At 43.6% G+C, this 20,436-nt stretch overlaps 1 protein-coding gene across 1 annotated transcript in view; it reads right to left on the bottom strand.

Annotated features, from left to right (window-relative positions):
- The window catches only part of phf21b (PHD finger protein 21B), a 69,324-nt gene that overhangs the window by 41,803 nt on the left and 7,085 nt on the right, over positions 1-20,436 (bottom strand). The window contains exon 3 of the mRNA XM_087178845.1: positions 7,184-7,228. Within this exon, the coding sequence (XP_087034971.1) occupies positions 7,184-7,228 (45 nt within the window). The remainder of the gene's footprint in view (positions 1-7,183; positions 7,229-20,436) is intronic.

Below are 20,436 nucleotides of genomic sequence, written 5' to 3'. Positions count from 1 at the left end.
AAGCTGTGACGGGCCTTATACAACTAATCGATTAATTATCGGCAGATTAATCGATAATGAAAATTACTATTAGATGCAGCTCTGTTACAAAAAATGAGCCTCTTTAGGGGAAATGGTTGCATTTGGTCCATTTTTATGACTGTGATTAAAGCTGTAATATAATCTAACATTTAGTGAAGTGCTCCGGTAACAAGAGGAAAAAGATTATAATACACCGCATTAGATCTCACTCTACGCTGACGATACTTGACTTTAGTTTCAGGTTAGTTCTTTACTAAATCCTTTAAATATGAAATAAATATTAAACATATTAAAATTTGTATTAAACAGTTTCGCTGAGCTCCAAACTGTTGCTTTAATTTTATAACTGTGTGTCCGGAAATGACAAAGAGACCTTTAAAGATGAATAAACAATCTGCTGCTCAGATTCTTTCTTGAATCAAACTAAATGGTTTTAGTTACTTGGATTGGTTTAGTTTCTGGTGTGTATGTTTTTTTATTTATTTACTTCTGTATTATCCATTTTAACTCAGATTCATTATTTTCGGTTACAGCTGAGTCCTATAGAAGGTTTGAATGGAAAAGACCAATATGCCATCACAGTGTTTGAATGGATCATGAAGTAATACAATTACAATTAAAAGAATTTCAAAATAAATGTTCTTCCGTGTTTCATGTTGTTTCGCTCCACGATACCTTTGCTCAGGCCGAGTCCTGAGAGTTTTTGTGGTACAACATTACGTCACAAAACCAGCGGATAACTGAACCTGAGACACAGCTGTTGAGAAACACTCTGACCAGGTGATTCGTCACTCACAGACGTCCACGGTGACCGTTACAGGCCGAACACTGATTCTCTGGCTCTTGTGCATTTTAACAGAGGTATTTCTGACTTGATTTGATCATCTTTCTCCAGCTCTGCTGCTCAGTGATCAATACTAACTGTTGTCATTTTGAATTATTGATCAGAGAAGTAAATCTGAGCCCGTCAATGCCTTTCACAAGACATTTATAGCCCCGTTCTGTTTGCATGTGTTACAGCCTTTATCACATTTCATCATCTCCATTTGTCAAGAGGACGAGTCGACAGAAAACGGGAGAAAATAAAAACCTGGTTATTAGAACTCGACTCCATTTTATTTCTATAGCACTGAATCACAACAGAAGGTACCTCAGTACACTTCTCATATATATAATCTTTATAACATATTTACAGAGAGGGAGGGGCTGGGGAGGGAGAGAGACTGCAGATAAAATTAACTATTATTTTCAGTACTTCTTAGTCTCTAAGTTACTTTCTCTGAATTCTTCGGTTTATAAAACGTCAGAACATGTTTTTCTAAAGTGTTTGTTTTGTTTAACCCAAGAGTCAAAATCTTAAATTATTTTATTCAAAATCAAATAAAACAAAGAAAAACAGAAATCCTCTAAAACAAGCAGAATCATTATTATTTAAAAACTACTCTACTGTGATTTTAGTTTCTACTTCTTATTTATATATGCACATATTTAATTATGTTAAGCAGCATGTTGAATTAAATAATATGCAAAATAATGAAAATGACTGCTCACCAGTGCAGCCAGCAGCACGCTGTCGTCTCACTGAGGTCTAATCCAGAGTTAAAGGTCTGGACTGGACTACAGGCCTCTTCAGGGTCTGACACTGAACGTCAGTGATGGAGGGAGGAGGGGGGACAGCTGGCTCTCACTGAGAGAGGGGAGGATGGGAGGAGGAACAGGGTGAGGTTGGGGGTGTTTGTTGCCTACACGAGAAGGGGGAAGCCTGAAGGGGGGGGGGGGGGCTGAAGGCCAGCAGATGGACCTCTGCAAACAATAGAGGCAGACAGATGCAGCCACAAAGAACAGCCACCGCACACACACACTTCAACGCACAAACACACAAGCTGATGTTCAAATGTCCCGAAGCTGCAGTTCATCAGACCGACACTAGAGGCTCAGACACAAACTGTGACTTTGGGCAACTGAATGTGAAAATCTCTCAACTACAAAGTCACTGATTTCAGCTGCTGAGACGCTTCAGCCTCGTCATGACTTGTGTCTCGGGTCTGTGACGTCTGGATGTGGGAAATAACGGTTTTAACGTTTTATTCTACAGATCATTTCCTGGAAACCTTCTTCATTATTTCTTAGAAATGAGCGGATTTTTTCACTGTAAATTTCCAGGACACAGTTTGCTCCTAATTACAAGAAGTGGAGAAAGTGCTCGTTATATTTATGCTAATGAAAAAGAAAAAGTCTCCTGAAGACTCCTCCGTAAACTCAGGTCTAACTGCAGTGTGATAACTGAGCATCTGCTGCGTCTCTTCAGACATTTGAGAACTTCCTGCAGCCACCCAGGGGGATGTGAGGGGGACAAAGGCAGGGGTTTTTGTCCCTGCCCCCCCCCCCCTTCATCTGAGGGAGGGAGGCGACACAGCCTGAGGCAGAGAGGAAACATCCCAACACACTCTCACTGCTGCTGCTGTGCAGGGCGGCCCACATGATGTGTGGGGGGTGAAACTGTGAAGCAGGAATCTTAAAGAACCTGGAGCTTCACTCGTGTCCACTGGACCAGGTCTGAGGGACGGTCCTGCATCCAGAACAGACTGTGAGTAACGGCGAACATGCGACGCAGCGACAGCTCCGTCATCCAGGAGCAACACCAGACTCACACCGACTCCGCCGACAGCACAGACTCAGAGCTTCAGGGACTCAGGCCACACGCCGGTGACTGTTTACAGTCAGTAAACACATAAACAAATAATAAACAAACTGTCTGTCCGTCTATCCTCTTGGCTTTTATTTTGAAATAGTCACTTTTACGTCCGTGCAACCTGCTTAAAAAAAGAAATTGTAAACACTGGAATTGGAGCGTTTCTTCCAATTCAACGTGTTTTTACATATTTTCATTTTTGGTTTAAAAAGAAAGAAAGAAACTGCCTGAAAACACACAGATCCAAAACCCAGACATCTTCACGTGTTGATGTAGAGAAGCAGCCGATCATCACATCTGAAAAATGACTGAAACAACGACCTGATCATCCAAATATCTGCAGATGAACTTTTCTGATCAACCGATCAGCTGTGTCTCGGAGATGATGTAACAAATTATATTTGGACGATGATTAAAACTAAATATGAAAATCACGTTTTAATTTGGAGTTTTTATGGTAAGAAAAGTGGTTTTAATTTGGAGGAAACAGGATCATTAAGTCGTTATGTGGAAATTACGAGGCTGAAACCAACTGCTCATTTAGGGTTATTGGGTCATAAACACTCACTTCACTGCTAAATAAGTTTAAATAGCTCAGCAGATAGTTTCAGGGAATGTTTCAAATGTGGATACAAATGCTAAACTTGGCACAATCCTCCGTGGGTATCACTCTTTTGATAAAACACCCAAAAATTCAAGATGGCCGCCATTTTCAGCAAGGAAATGTTATTTTTTGCAATAAGTTCATCTTATTTTCTCATATGAATTATCCAGGTGTCACAAATCATAAATTTTAACAGTGTAGAAAAGAATGAAATGAAAGTATATTTCAACAAAAAAGTTCAATAACTACTTCAACGTAAATTAAGCGTTTTGTGCGGTTAACCAGATGTTGGAGGCAGATGTGGCAGACCGGTCCGGACTGTCCCTTTAAATCCGGACTGAAGTGTCTTATCAGAGCTGGTGGAGGATCTCCATCTCTCTCTCTCTTTATCTGGCTGCTTCCTTCCTCTTCCTCTTCTCCTCCTTCTCCTTCCTCTTCTCCTTCCTCTTCTCCTTCCTCTTCCTCTTCTCCTCCTTCTCCTTCCTCTTCTCCTTCCTCTTCTCCTTCCTCTTCTTCTCCTCCTTCTTCTTCTCCTTCCTCTCCTCCTTCCTCTTCTTCTCCTCCTTCCTCTCCTCCCTCTTCTTCTCCTCCTTCCTCTTCTTCTCCTCCTTCCTCTTCTTCTCCTCCTTCTCTTCCTTCTCCTCGCCTCTCTGAGTGAGACGACTTTCAATATCAGAGTATTTGGTTTGAGGCCGGTGAGCAAATATTGACGTAGTGGATCTGAATGAGAGTCGCTTCGTTTCTGCAGCGCTGCGTCTGAGATGAGATTTCCTCGCCGGCCGGAGGAGGGTGGGCGATACTCGGACGGCAGCGCGGGATTGTGGGAGACTGCGGGGGCCTCCCTTCAACACAAGCCATTTTCTTTCATTTATTTCTCTCTGCAGCGTCGCTCTGATTCAATCATAAAACAAAGGTGGCTTGTTTCACAGTGACCTCGACTTCTACCTAAACTAGTTCCCACTCCGACTCAATGATTCGCTCCGTCCAGCCAATTACAGCGCCTTTAACAAGTGGCCGACAGCTCGCCATTAAAGCGGCCCCCGACTCATTTTTCTACACCATTATTGCTCATCCACAATCACTTCAAATTAGATCTACAAGTCAATACCACAAGTCAATATTTAATCTGCTCCCAGCAGGTGGTGATTCAGTCAGAGACATGGTGGATCACTGGCATCATGAGGACTGTGTCCTTCATATGGGGGGGGGGCGTATATCACGGCTTGACTTAAGGTAGTTTGTCACTAGGTATGGATGGATTAGTGTACAGGTCATCAGGGACCAGGAGCCCAAGGGATCAGAACCAGAACCTCTGTTTGAAGAGGTGGTTAACATTTTCCTGTTGGACACCACAACTCCATGAGATGCAAAATGACACAGAGAGACAGGAACCAACAACAACTATGATAGAAACTTGATCTCATGATATTTGAACTGATATTAGCTTAGCAGTTAGCGACAGCCTCTCTCTCTCTCTCTCTCTCTCTCTCTCGCTTGTTGATGAACAGATGAACTCCTTCGTAACATCGTGATGTTTCTGCAGCTGCCATCGATTTATTTCACGTGGAATCAAATCAAATCCTTGATCATAAAAGTGCTGAATATTGATCTGATAACGGGCCGACCTCACAAAAGAACCAAGATAAGACGACCAACCATAAGGTCAGACCGGGGGGGGGCCTTAGATCCAACTAAACAGGAAATAACTCTTCTTCTACTCAAAACAATTCGACTGTCTTTAAATATTTTTGTGACTTCTTCTTCTTCATGACTCTCATTTCAAGCTGCTGCAACCTGTGACACGAGGTCGTCAGTTCTTGGCAGTGCGGTGTTCAGGATGTCTCGGTGCATGCTGGGATACGCTCTGACCTCCTATCACCTGCCTCAGTGTGCAGAGCAGACAGCGAGATGACGGGGGGTCAGAGGAGTCTCTGTGTTTGGGGGAATCTGGCTCCTGGATGCTGATTGGCTGTTAAACACCTGGGAGGCTCCTCCTCCTCTCTGGAGGGTCTGTCGGATGAAGATGTTCAGGATTGATCTCCTTTCTGCCTCGGGTCTAATTGAGCCTCGGGGAGGAAACAGAGGAGGAGGAGCTGGACTACGACTCCCTGAGTCTTTAGCCACAATAAAAAACCCTTGTGTTTATGTGTTAATGTGAGTGAAGGCAGCAGCTCCACCGCTCTGCTAACTTCTGTGGCTTCACTGAGGTGACAGTTGTTAGACTCTCAACAAGCAGTTTTAATTACCTCCTCTGGTCAACAGCAGCAGGAATAAACTGATAGAAACACCTTTAACGGCGCCGCTGTCACGCCGTGTTGAAAACAATTGGACGCTGTTCAAACCGACGAGAGTCCTGCAACAACCAGCTGAGGGAAAAAAATGCAAATGCTCCCATTTACAAGGTAAACCTGTAAAACAAATCCAGCCTCAATTACACACGCCGATGCCTTGCAACAATTATCCACCCATCACAGAGCGCAAAGTTCATTTTAATTAGTTTTTTTCCAGAGCTCTGTGGGGGGGGGGGGGCAGAAAACAGAATCCACTTCCACTCTGTAATGAATCGCAGCTCTGAAATTAAACTGACACGTAATGAATCTCCAGCTGTTTTCTTCTTCGCTCGTCCCCCCTCGTCTCACATTTACATTCCTCAGCGTCTCCCTGCGGTCACTGACACTTCCTGTCTCACAGACGAACAGTGGACGCACACAGGACGCCACAACGGAGACCGTCCCGCCGTCCCTCGCTCTCTTTTTAAACCCGAGCAGCAGAGACGGAGACAGAGCCGCTTCAGGTTTGACGAACCGAACACAAAGTCCTTCGACAAAGTTTCTACAACAAGAGGAGAGAGCGTCGGTCCGCTTTAACTTCCTGTTACATTTACAATTGATTTTAAGCTCCGCCTCCTCATATACAAAGGCCCTAATGGACGAGGACCAAGCTACGTCGCTAACTCCCTGATTAACCACGAACCTCCGAGAACACGGAGGTCATCCACTGCTGCTTTACTGAAGTTCAGACAACAGGAAAACCAGGAAGCAGCATCCGTCAGTTACGGCCCAAAGCTGCGACCTCAACATTTCTAGTATGAAAGGTGCTGTACAAATAAAGTTTATTATCATCATTATTATCATTGCTGTTACAGCAGAGGATTCTGGGTCGTAGATATCGTTACTGGAATCTCGTTTCGATCCTTCGTGTCAGGTTAGAAATCCAAGACAAGAATCAGCTCCTCGTGGTTGTTTCCAGCAACACAGTCACAATCAGCACTGAATAAAGGCCAGAGGTGTTTTAGCAGAACATTATGATGTCACAGTGAAGTTGACCTTTGACCTTTGGATATAAAATGTCCTCACTTCATCATTTGATCTTTATAAACACTTGAGTTAAGTTGTGTTGTAATTAGTGACATTGAGAGTTATTCCCTCTGGGTGTTTCTGATGTTGTTTTCACAAGAACGTGAGGTCACCGTGACCTTGACCTTTGACCTTTGACCACCAATTCTAAATAAGTTTGTCCCTGAGTCCCAGTGAACCTTTCCTTTGTCCACGAGAAAGAGACGGACGTATGTCCAACCTGAGAAGGAGGCGCCTCCTCTCTGACCAATAAAAAGTGACGCTTGAAGCAGTTTTAACGCCTCGATGACTCAGAATTAACGATCTGCAGAACGAGGAGCTTCACTTGTGATTTTGCTGACGATCTGTATTTTTACAGACGCTCGGGGTCTTCTTCTTCAGGAGGAAAGATTTCTAATTGAAAGGCTCCACAGAGAGAGAGCGGCTCATCGCTGTCTCTATAGTGATGACAGCTGCTTTGTTAAAGGTTAGAAACTGTAACTGGACACAGACAGACACCTGGTCTCCTACCTGTCCGTTCTGAAGTTCATTGAGGCCTTTGCACAACGTCTGATTCTGAAAGAGAAGAGAGATTCAAATCAGCTGTGATCAAAACTAATATTCACAAAAACAGAACTGAAGACATTTTTTTTCACTTTTTAAAAACTGTTTGTGTTTAATCCAGTGAATTTGTTCGTTAAGCTTCATTTAATCAACGAGCTCAAGATCATTTAACGAGAGAAGCAACAAAATACACATCTGGACGGCTCAGTCACATGACTGACCGACCGAGACGCTTCACCATCCCAGAATTCCACTGTTTCCTGATCACCGTGTGTTTGTGTCTCTGTTTTCAGCTTCGTTAAATTTATTAGGAGCTAAAATAATCTTCTTTTTCCCTTCGTCTCTCTGAATCATCTATGACGGGGGGAGGGGTCTATTTAGCTCGAACCAATCAGTACACCTGATTGACCAGAGGTCTACCTTCACACAGGTGAGACTCTTCCCTCTGTTGGACCCTGAACCACTGAAGTAGAAAAATAAAAACTCTTGAGGTAGAGAAGCTTTATAAACATCTGAATCCTTTCAGAATAAGACGAAGCAGCTCTGATATAAACGACTCATCGCTCCACGTCACTTTCGTTTCGTCGTCGTCCATCAGCAGCTGATTCTCTAAACTTCTTCTTCTGTCTGATCCACTTCCTCGTCCTCACCCTCGCTGCTCTTTAACAAACACGGAGGAAACCTCAGGAGGCCGAGACGCCGCGGCGCCGTAACAGCTGGGCCGATCCCGGGCCGGCAGAGGAAGATCTGCGTCTATTTGTCATCTGTGATCTGAAGGAGACGCGAGGAGACGTCTGGGAAGCGGGAAAACTCAACCCAGTCCAAAGCCGCTTTCTTTTTATTTCCCTCCAGCAGGGCAGGTGGTTAGGAGAGAGTGTGTGTGTGTGTGTGTGTGTGTGTGTGTGTGTGTGGACAGTCAGATAGATAAATAGAGGCGGATTCATTCTGTATGCATTGCTTTTCACACTGGGGAAATTTATAAGCAGAGTGCTGATAGTTTCCAAATCAGCTGCTCTCGGGAGTTTGAGCGACGTTGCGTCAGAGAGAGAGAGAGAGAGAGAGAGAGAGAGAGAGAGAGAGAGAGAGATTACGGCGCTGAACTGTTTTACAGCGTCTACACAGTTGTCGACCACGTCCAGACTCCTCCCACAGCCGCCGCAGACGATCCGGTCTACGCTCGAGCAAAGTGGTGGAGTCAAAACTGACGGAGACGACCTCTACTACAGCTCTAACGGGGGGGGGGGGAATACTGTGAGTTACTGAGCTTTACAATCCATCATCCTGGCAGGCGTTTAAACCAACACACACACACACACACACACACAGTTTACATGACGCTCAGGTGAGTGTTCATGTACCTGCACCAATTACAGAGGAATCACAATGATGTCAGACGATGACCACTCACCTGAGTGGCGCAGGTACGAGCAGCAGCCACTGAGGACTCGTCATGCTCTGATTATTAATAAAAACATAAAAACATACTTCATTTATTTCAGTTCATATTCAGAACTCAGTGAAGTCCAACTGGAATCTCGTCTGTTGTTGTTGAGCTAATTTTATTATTGAATTTATTGTTTGAGTCATAACGATGTGTTTTAACCATTATTATTATTATTATTATTATTATTTTTCTTCTTCAAAACAACTGACACACGTTGCCTCAACATTGATCCACCACGTCTGCTACTGAACAGCCGAACAAGCAGTGACCAGATATTTAATGTTAATCACACCAGCCGCAGCTGAAACACTTGATGGGAGTTTATTAAAGTCTCCTGCTCTTCTGTGACGTCATCCATCCTGTCGCTTCACGTGCACAAACCCTCAACTCAAACATTAATGTTTTGAATTGTTGGTATTGATTTAAAAGAATCTGTGACGAAGGTTTCACACTGATAACTCCCACGTGTGCAGGTGAACAACACAGTCACAAATATCAGCTTTGATTCAAACAGATTCATTGACAGGAAAACTCTGCAGGGCAGCTTTAAATCTCAATGAGAAATTACACATTTTTCCATTAATTACACGTTGCTGCTGCCACGTGGAAAACCTTTCATCGAGGAGGTTACGTGTTTCCAAAGAAAAGTTAGTGACTGATCTTCTGCTTCTACAGCTGCTGCTCAGAAGAACATAAACACTCATGCAACATAAGAAACAACCAACTGCTTGTTCAGTAACGTGTGAATTAATCATCTCATTATAACATGAGAATAATTCATGAACTGAAAACAGTGTTTTTTTTAAACATTTTGACTCGATCTCTGGTTGAAACTCTGAGTTTTGCTGATGAGGAGATTATTTCTTCCCACTGTTAAGCAGAGCTTTAAACACGTAGTATTTTCACTGCTGTACACCAGTGCTGCTCAAAGTGGGGTGCGGGACCCCCGGGGGCCTTCAGGAGGTTCCTGGGAGTCCCAAGAAAAAAGGGAAATGAATTCCATCCATAAGAAACACAATGACGAACTGTGTGACTGTGTCGGTCGAGGGTTTAAAACAAAATGGAGGTCCGTGGTCTCATTTGTGTCCGCTCAGTTTGAGAAGCACTGATGGAAACAAAGAGGCCGACGCTCTGGGGAAGACGAGCAGAAGGCGGCGAACATATAGATCATACAAGGAGGCGATTGGTTCTTTCCTTGAGCTCGAGCTTCAGAGTCTGATCACAAACCTCCATTAACTGCCGAAGCAGAACAAAGTGAAAACGAGGCACCGACGCTGTTTGTGTGTTTGAGTCCTGCAGGACGGGAGATAAAGATCAGCTCGGACTGAATCTGCTGCAACCTGCATCTGAATGACTGTGTTCTCTCACAACACAATCCTCCCGCTTCCCCTGAACGCAACAAAATGAAAACAAATGGCGTCCCCACCCCCCCCACCCCCATATTTACAGCCAGAGCATCTGTTCAAAATGCACACAAACACAGCCGGCTTCTGATTTTCTTGTTAGCATTTGGACGGGGAGTCTTTCTGGGGAGAGCATTAGCGCTGTTTGGCTAACTCTGACGGGCTTCATCTCTCAAAAGCTGCAACCGTGGAGCCTCATGGGAAACGGCGACCACCTGCCCAGCTGCCGCCATCCTCCCAACACTCTGTCCCAAATTCAGCTCCCGACAAACGTCTGGGAAACGAGTCCGTGGTCGTTTAATCGACAGGAAGTATCTGCAGGAAGTGTCGGGAAGACGATTACACCTGAAGGTCACGGTTAAAGGTCGGGGAGGGTTTACATTTAATTTCATCATAAGACAACGAATTGTGGCGACAGAAGAATTCACCTTGATGAAGAGTTTAGAAAAGAAAAAGAACGATTACAGGTGGAGGTGTATCCTCCTGGGAGCGCGCAGCAAATATCACAACAATATCAGTTTTTAATGTCTGTGATATCTTGTGTTCAAAGCTGATCATTTTTCCTTCAGATCATTCTGAAGACAATGATCAGATGTACAAAGTGGAAATGGTTCATCCTCTGGGGACCGTGACTATCTACATAGAATTTAACAGAACCCCAGCAATGAGCTTTTTAATCATCTTGATGGTGTTGAGTAGAACTTTGGGCTTGAGAGTGGCAACAGAAGAAAGCTTGCTGAATGTCCAAAATGCACAGGGTTCATCCTCTGGGAACCATGAATGTGCTCAGTAAAATTCATTGCAACTCGACCTTTAGATTTTTATTTGTCTCGAAAGGAAAGTAGTAGAACATTTTTGAAATTACGTCCCAGTTGTAAAATATTAAATTGTTCCTCTAGGGACCATGAATATCCATTGAAAATTTAATGGAAGTCCAGCATACAGTATAGGATTTATGATGTGTCAAGAATCAAAATGTTGTTCAATTGGATATTTTGGTCAGGGGCTGACACTGTAGGGAAGCTCATTGAGTGTCCAAAATAGTCAGGGTTCATTCTCTGGGGAGCATGAATGTGCCCAGGAAAAATCATGGCAATCTGAACTTAAAGTTTTACATTTTCCTGTGTGGAAAAGTAATAGAAAACTTTGAAATTGTGTCCCAGTTGTAATGCTAGTGGGAAAAAAACATTTAGACTGATCCTGGAACTAGAAGGAAGCTCATTGGAAAGGGTTGATCCTTTGGGAACCATGAATAACTTACATCAACCGGATCTCAACATTTAAATATTTCTTGATTCTGATTTGTCTCTTGTGCAAGACAAAATTCAAGCCAAATTTTGGTATTAGAGAAAAAGTTCAGCGGTCAAAGATATCAGTAAGATACATCTTCTGAGAACCATGAATATCGACAGTAAATTTATGCCAATTTGACCATAAGATTTATATTTTTCAGGTGTACAAGCAGTAATTTGGACCAATTGGATTGCTTGAGGAAATATAAAGATGTCCCTGAAATGGATACGATTCATCCTCTGGGTACCATGAATAACACAGCTACTTCAATGGAAATCAATGGTTTATTTTCGTTAAATATCTTATCAAAATGTAAAAAATCTTAATGAAGGCACTTGAGGAAAGGTCAGAAGGGTACCACAATCTTTTAGATTCGCTTCTGGAGACCATGAATAGCCCCATCATAGTTAGAGATATCGTACTCTTGGATGTTTATATGTATATATGTTTATGTATATTATTATAATAAAATGCAGCAGGTAGTCTTCAGTTTAATGTTTACCAGCCCAAGGGAAGAGAACCTGACAACGGTTGTCTGGGGAGTAGAGGAGCAAAAGGAGGTGTGAGGAGGAGACGAGGCTGAGGTGGAGGAGGAGGAGGAGGAGGAGGTGGAGGAGGAGGAAGAGGCCCAGAGAGGAGGAGGAGGAGGAGGAGGAGAAAGAGGTGTAGGAGCAGGAGGAGGAGGAGGAGGTGTAGGAGGAGGAGGAGGAGGCCTGGTCCCCAGTGTGACAGCAGCTGATGGCAGCATGAGGCTGAAACATGCTCCGACATGTCAGTGTTCAATTAGAGGTGTGGCTCTCACATATTCAGGCTCCAGCAGGAGAAACAGCCACTTAGTTACAGTGAAGACGACTGTTGGAGCATCATTTAAGATGCCTGTGGATACTGTTTCTACATGTTAATTAAAAGAAGCTCTTGGAAGCTCGATTTACCAGCTGTTGTGTCAATTTCTAGGGAAAAAAACATTTTTCCTTAAAGCAGTGTGACTCTTTGGCCGAGCGGGAATCTCCCACAGCAGCTGTTTCCAGTTCTGGTGACATTTACAGAAGGTTTTTCAACCATGGAACAGTTCTGTTAATAAATCATTTACCACTGCTCTACAGATTTGTTATGAGCTTTTAATAACAAAACCTTTGTGTTGGGAGGTGTTGAGGAATCGACTTGGATAATTTGACCTAATAAATCAAGGAAAAGTTCAAATACGGCTGAAATCTAAATAATCTATTGGTCATTTTTTGAATTAACTGATTAATCGTTTGGTCTAAAATGTCAGGAAAAAGTGAAAATGTCTGTTTATTTTACCACAGCCTGAGGAGATGTATTCAAATATCTTGTTTTATTCAACCAACAGTCCAAAACCCAAAGACATCATAAAGTATTAAAGTAGAAATCCTCCCATTCGAGAGGCTGGAAGCAGCTACTGTTTGGTTCTGGTATTAATCGATGAACTAAATAGAAATATCTTTGTGTTTAGGAAAAACAAAACAACAGCAGGGGAGAGAAACATATTTAAGACTTGTGCAAATCAAATCTAAGGCTTTATAAAACCTCCTAAATCCTTTGTTTGTTTTTAAAGAAACTGAATTCAAAGCTTTTCACCATCTTGCATCAAACCCGGAGCTTTCGAGGTTTATACTGAGCGAGGCTGTCGCAGCGGCGCTCTAACAGGTCACTGTGGAGAGAATGATTGAGTTCGTGGAGCTGCAGACGTGGTGTGGCCTCTCGCTTCGCCTCCGGGAGACGAGACGACTCAGTGTCATTCATTTCTGCTGCGGAGCGACGGGCAGGACTCGGCGTCTCACTCCGTCACGACAAATTGCCTTTTCATTAGACGCAAGGTAAATGAAATTGTGTTTGGTCTCTGCTGCTGCTGAACACGTGAGAGGGAGGTCGTCCACGCACAGACGCAGAATTCACCACATCCTCCACAGAGGAGGGAAACCCCGCTGACCAGCTCTCTGTTGTCTCTGCTGACGGAGGAGACAAACCTCCGCTCATGATTTTATTCTGTTCAGCTTCATCTGCTTTGAGCGGTGAAGACACCTGCTGGGTGTTAGTTCAGGGTTTATTTAGATGTGTCACGAATAGATCAGTTGATTCATCGATTGTGACAAGTAGGAAGATGCTGTTGGGGCGACCTGAAAGCCGAGCGGTCAGGGCGCATACCCCTGCAGAGCAGCGAGTCCCCGGTCCGACTCCGCCGAATGTCACACCCCTTCATTTCCTGTCTCTCTGTCCTGTCAAATTAAATGCTCAAAATCAGTTTTCAGCCTCTCAAATATGACGACTTCCTGTTTCGTTTCTGTTCTTGACTCGACCACAACAGCGGCAAACCAGTGACCCTCCATTCACAACCTCACACAGGTTGTCCTCCACTCGTCCTGATTTTTGTCCAAGGAAGAAGTGATTGATTCGTCTTTTCTCTGTGTTTCTGCAGCATCTCATCATTATCTTTCACTGCCGGCGTCGCCCTCTCCTTTCTGCCTCCTCCACTCAACGTTTCTTCCTGTAAGATGCTTCAGAATCACTGGAAACTGCAGCTCTCTGATTCTGAGGTCTGAACCTCAAACGTTCGTGCGCTCTTCACAGGAAACAACAAAAATACTTCACCAAAAAAAACCCAAACAGGCCCAATGGTTCCTGGAATCCAGAGAACAGCGTCTGCAGCTGCTGTTAAAAACTGCTCAAGTGTTTCAGGGAGGATATTTTTTCTTCAAAGTCTATATATATAATCACCCTGAGCCTCGTCTTTTCTCTGTGGGAGAAGATTCCTCACTAAATTCAGGCCTTTGTACTCCACGTTCAGTTTTCTAATAAGAGTAATTCCTTTAGGCTTTGATCATTTCCGTGTAATGTTCCAGTACATAATGTTCCACAGGCTTCCAATTTTCACCAACACTCCTTTTTCTTCCGCAGAAGAAACCGTCTGACTCAGTCTCAGCTCTTTTCTTTCTTTTTTTTTTTTTGATTCGACTGTCACAGAATTTCTTTAACTGAGTTCGTACAGAAACGTTTCTGAGTCACACAAACCAGCAGCACAACAGCACCAGGGTCTAATTTTAGCAGCAACTCCGGCTCGTTCCTTTGACATTAAACCGACACAGAAAAAGCCGTCGAAAGGTCAAATCTTCTGTTAGTTAAGACGCAACGCTGCGCACCAATCAGACGGCGAGCTGAGAGCAGAGGACAATCATGCAAATGGTCAAATAATCAACGACTCTCTGCTGGTTAAACCAAGTCAGAATCACAAACACTGAAAGTCAATAATCTGCTTCACAGCCACATCAAAACATTTCATCTGCTTCATGCTGAGGATGAAAACATCTGTCCACACAAACATGTTGTTGTCTCTGGAAAGAAAACAACAAAACTCCAAGAAGAAAACCGTCAATTTAAGAAAACTAAAGTGCAAAGATTCAGTGACAAATTCAAACTAAATATAGTTACAAAGAAATGTCACAATCAATTAGCTTGTTTTACTGCGACGCGAGAAAAGCATCAAATCACATCTGAGAGGCTGAAACATGAAAACGTGTCAGTGTTTCTCCTTTTGCCGCCGCTGCAATGTCATCAAGTCGCGATTACGCAACGCTCCAGAGGGCTTTTAATTTGAAACGGTGTATACAGGATGTGGAGACATTAGCTAGCTATCGTTAACACGAACACCAACCATGTACAACACTGTGGGTCTCTGGGTTCCATGTTCCAGGACCGGACTCACTTCTTCACCGATGTGTTTCAGCAACTTGGAACCGGATCCAAAATGGAACGAGCCGTCAGAACCAAAGCACAGCACCCAGGTCAAAGGTCCTGAATCCTTCTGCTGGTCCACAAACCATTAGATCAGCTGACCGCAGATTATTGAACTGCAACTTTAAACTGTGCAATTACACCATAAAGTTTATATTTTAACTTTAAAGTGGCGCGTATCCTTACATATTTATATTCTCTATTTATATATCATAGCATAAGGACATATTTTTTTACATTTAATGTTTATATTTTATCTTTATTCTCTAATCTTTGAGGGAGCAACTGTAACGTCTCCTAATATCCACCTGAGGATCAATAAAGTGTCTGATTCTGAAGTTTTCTTCCTGTCAGGAGGTTACGTCCTCTGACAGGAGGCTACAGTGACTCGGTATCGGAAAGTGACAAGATGGGCCGAGGCTAGCTGGTTAGCATGCTAACTTCACTAGAAGACGAAGACGTGATAGAGACACCAGACAGCTGTTGGTGAGTAAAGGGATCAAGTTTGATGCTGAACTCACGTTTCTTCTAGACTGGTGAGTTAACACCTGCTAATGCTAATGTTAGCTATGTAGCGATTGCAAAAACTTACAAACAGCTCCTTTAAAAAAGGTTTTTAGATTCTCTGCCTCGTTTCTGTGGAACAAGCTTCCTCAGGAGACGAGTTCAAGTCACTTCACAAGTCAAATTAAAAGCCTGTTATTTTCCCAGGCTCATGACTGAACTGTGTTTCTGTTGTATAAATAAAGTTTATTATGATTATTATTATTACTACACAGCAGCCTCTGCCGTCGAGCTCCGGGCTCTGCTCGTCCTCCTCCTCCGTCATGATGTGCGTTCACTGTTCTCCTCTTCAGAGCAGATAAAAGAGGAGGGAAAATAAACCCTGCATCATGTCTGCTGGTGTAAAAAGTCATTGTGACTGTGTTTGTAGCAGCTTCAGAGCCGCAGGCGAGCGTCCGCACATTAGCATTCATTTGAATTCCACGTTGAAAACAGAGTGAATACCGTCAGAGAGAGAGAGAGAGAGATCAGGCCTGAACGTCTGCGTCCCCGTGTCTTTATTTCTATGCGAGTGCGAGCCTTGTTATATTTGGCATGTTGCTACGGAAACTAGCTTTCATTTAAGAACTATTGGTGAAGGCTAGAACAAACTGTGCCAAGGCTTTTCTTTTCATTTGTGAAGTAGCCCTTTGACATGGAGCTCAGGTACAGAGAGAACAAACAGACGGAAAAAACTCTGTGGCAAGCAAGTCATTATTTTTCATTAAGCAAAGCTGCACAGTAATCACTCTGCCTTTCCAGGCACAGATTCAGCTGACCGTTGAGTAATGTGTAGTGAACACACACACACACACACACACACACACACACACACACACACACACACACACACACACACACACACTCATGACCAGGAGCTGTGGACAGACAATATGGATATACAGTCCTCAGAAATAACAGCGCCTCAGGCAGCAGCGCCACTTCAGCTCGCTCCAAATAACTGGGTTAATTTAGCCGTTTAGTGTGATGACGCCTCAGGACGGCGCCCAAAAAGACATCCACAGCAGCTACAACTGTTGTGACAGAAATAAAAAATAAAAGCAGCAGCAGCAGCAGCAGCTCTGACTCGGCTGCAGCGAACAGCCTCCATACTGTTTCTGCCTTTATCTCTTTCTCTGGGGCACTTCTGTCCAAACCCCATTTATTTTTAATTGCTTTTCAGCGTTTGTCCGCATCTTTGTTTACGTCTCTGCAGCCTCCGATAAGCGAGGCAATAATGGGAAATTAATTTGAATACATTTACAGAGGTAGCTAAAATGTCAGCCTTTAAAATAAAACTCATCGCCACACAGAGAGCAGCCGCAGCCGCTAGCGTTAGTTTAGATTTCCACACACGTGCGAACGCAGCAGCCGGCGTCCCGGGCAGACGACATGTAAACACAGTGTATGTCAGAGGGCAAAGAAGACGCATCATGGCCGTCTGGACGGAGGCCGAGAGCGTGAGAGCACAATCAGACCGAGTCAGGGCCGAGTCCCTGGGAGCCGGAATAAAGTGTTTATCACGAGGAGGCGAGGAGAGCTGGGCGACCGCTGAGGAAGATAAGTGCTCGTTTCACGTCAGGACACCTTCAGAGCCGTGAAAACACTTCTTCATATTCTTTTTATCATTTTGTAATGAAGAGATTTTCACCTTTCAAAGGCTTTCTTAGGCACCAGAAAAAAAGAAAAGAGGAGTAGTTTAATTTCTACATCTTTTCATTTGCTGGAAATGATCCCAGATAAAAAGGATGAGCAAGAATTAACTTGGTAACACTTTATTTTACAAGTGTCATATTTTCCAGCTCATTTCCTGGAAACTTTCCACATAATGTTTCTACAACTTAGCAGGTGCTTTAGCTGTAAATTACTCCGGATCCACATGTAGTGAACTTCTGGTCTAATTGGTCTGATTAGAAACGAACTAGAATCAGCTCCTCCTCCGCTCAGACTCGTCTCAGGTCACTTCCTGTTTATCCACAGTCAGATTAAATACCAACCAATTACTGTGAAGGCTAGAGTAACGGCTAAAAAGTTTTTTGTGAGGTCACACTGATCTTGACCTTTGACCTTAGACCCCCAAAATCTAATCAGTTTGTCTTCTAGTCCGAGTGGATGTTTGTGCCAAATCTGAAGCAGTTCCATCGAGGCGTTACTGAGACATCGTGTCCACGAGAACGAGACGGACAGACGGACGACCTGAAAACAATATGGCTGCCGCTCTGACTGTCGCCGGCACCGAGGAATAAAAAGCGTAACCAGGTGAAAAGAGGGACGTCCACATGTCCCGTCGCACAAAAGACCAAAGTAAGGAAAAAGAAACTAAAGGGACCTCTGACTCCATCTTAACGGTTCCCGCTGAAACAACAGGAGGATGAGATATGTGGCGAACTCCTTTAATGTCACCTGCTCCCCAGAAGTGATCGCAGGTATCACAAGTGCTAACGACGGTAAAAACAAACGATCTCCATGGAAACAGTAGAATTGTACCGCTGTAAAATCTCTGTCACTGTTGCAAACTCTGCCTTAACTTTTTTTCCTTAACGACGGAAACCTTCCAAGAGATTCTGTGTCGCTCCCTCAGCGAAGGAGGATTAAAGTTTTATACTTCAGTAGAAAACTAAAGGTGTTAGAAATCAGACTGAACCTGAACCAGAACCAGAACCACACTGTAAACCAGGAGGTGATCCAGACACCAAGAAACTCTTAAAAACACATTTCTACCAAGTCTTTTTTTTTTTAACATGAAGTCTGGTTCTCGCTCTAAACACTACAACACCCATAACCCTCATCAGCCTGTTGCCATGGAGACAAGAAAGCATCTCACAGGCTGGTTCTTCTTGCCTCCCTCCCTCCCTCCCTTCAATCCAACCTTTCTTCTGTCTGATGCATTCACATGCTGTCAAAAAAACTGGAACAAAAACAAAACACCATTAGCTTGTAGGTGTTGCTGTTTTTAGCTTCTAGAAACACAAACATTCAAGTGATGTGAGGCTTTTATTTCCTCACACACACACACACACACACACACACACACACACACACACACACACACACACAGTCTTTCACCCGTCACTTAAGGCGACCTTGTCGAGGAAAAACAAATTAAAGTGCAGTTTATTATGCGGCGCTCTTTGTTAGCACCTGACTGGCACAAACCTCAGACCTCAGCCTCCCCAAACAACTCTGTACAAATTATTCAGCTTTTGATTTCACTGGTTTCGATCAGCTGTTTGTGTTTTTATCTGTTCAAACTAACACCACTCTCTCTCCTCGCCTCTCCGGCTGTAAATCCTCGCCGCTCGCACGGAGAAATGAATAAATCAAACGGTCATTTTTCATTCAGGAGTTCCTTCAGCGCCGACGCGTCCCGCCCTTCATCTCAAGGTGAAGCCGAGCGGCCGTTTAAACAAAAACAAACCTGGTGAAATGTTGGAATTTATCTGAGCCGGCCTCGTCACAGAGACTCTGTCTCCACAGGTGAGACTCTGTCTCCACAGGTGAGAGGCTGCGTTCAGGAAAAACACTCTTTACTTTCCTGCCTGTCAACAAACCCCACGAGTCAGGAGCTGGAGCCAGACACCGCTCTGTGTTTTTGACATCGGCACAATTATTATTTGATTAATCGATTAGCTGAACGACAGAACAAATATCTTGATAATAGAATAATGATAAATGTCAAAAACTCACTAATTCCACTGTTAATTTCTGCTGTTGAACTGAATAACTTTGTTTTTTACAGCTGCTCAGACAAACAGACGGATTTTAAAGTCACAGAATCAACACTGATCTGAAAACAGACACAGAGCTGCACAACAGGAAGTAAATACCATGCAGCAAACAGCTCCAGTTAATGACATCACAACAGTCAGTCAGTCAGTCAGTCAGTCAGTCAGTCAGTCAGTCAGTCAGTCACAGACCTTCTTCCAGAAACAGATCCACATACTGGATTTTATTATTATTATTTCTTATTTTATTATGATTATGACCCAAAAGCATCTCCGTGTCACAGCTGATGATCTCTGCTGTGAAACCAGCTGCTGCATTAAACAGAGGCCTGTATGTAGAAGAGAGTCTGATGTCAGTAACTACACTGATATTAATAGTAGTACTAGAAGTAGAAGTACTTCGCCTGCTCCGGTGTGAAAGCAGCGTCTCATAAGGTTTAAGTTTCATTTCAACTTGTAAATGAATCTTAAAAATAAAGAAAAGTCATGTTTAACTCAGGATAAATGAATCCAGGCTTATGAACGAGTCTGATTCAACATGTTAATGAATCTGAGAACAAACCCTGTGATCCCAGAGGAAACACAGGAACACTGATTCCATGACTCAAGGTCACTTTCAGGCCTTGAATGTAGATAATTAAAACATTCAAACACATTCTCAACAATAACAAACCGACCAAAGACGTAATCTTCATCTCTCTGCCTCGTTTCATGAGGATTAATTCTGACTTTAAGAGCAGGATGTGAACGTGTGATCCTGAAGGGAGCAGCAGCTGCTAAAACCGCGCTGCATTCAAGGACGTTTCTGAGGCCTTGAATGTGGCTATTCAAAGACGTTGCTCCTGCTGCTTTGTTAAATCATGATTCTTAAGTCAACTGTTTCCGCTCCGCTTCAGTTACCAGGCAACTTGGCCGCACATTTTTACATGAGACGTGATTTAGCAAACATATTGGCCCCCCTCTGAAGGGCCGATTAAAAACATCTCACTCTGGGCTGTTACTGCTGCTTTTAAGTCCTCTTCATCCTGTCAGAGGACGTCACCGCTTCGGCTAAACTGCGTC

This window comes from Seriola lalandi, unplaced genomic scaffold (assembly GCF_002814215.2).
Source record: "Seriola lalandi dorsalis isolate HSWRI2012SDOR001 ecotype SW California unplaced genomic scaffold, Sedor1 jcf7180002054737, whole genome shotgun sequence".
NCBI classification, from domain to species: Eukaryota; Metazoa; Chordata; class Actinopteri; order Carangiformes; family Carangidae; genus Seriola; species Seriola lalandi.
The sequence above is the reverse complement of the archived record's forward strand: the minus strand, read 5'-3'. Positions and strand labels throughout refer to the sequence as shown.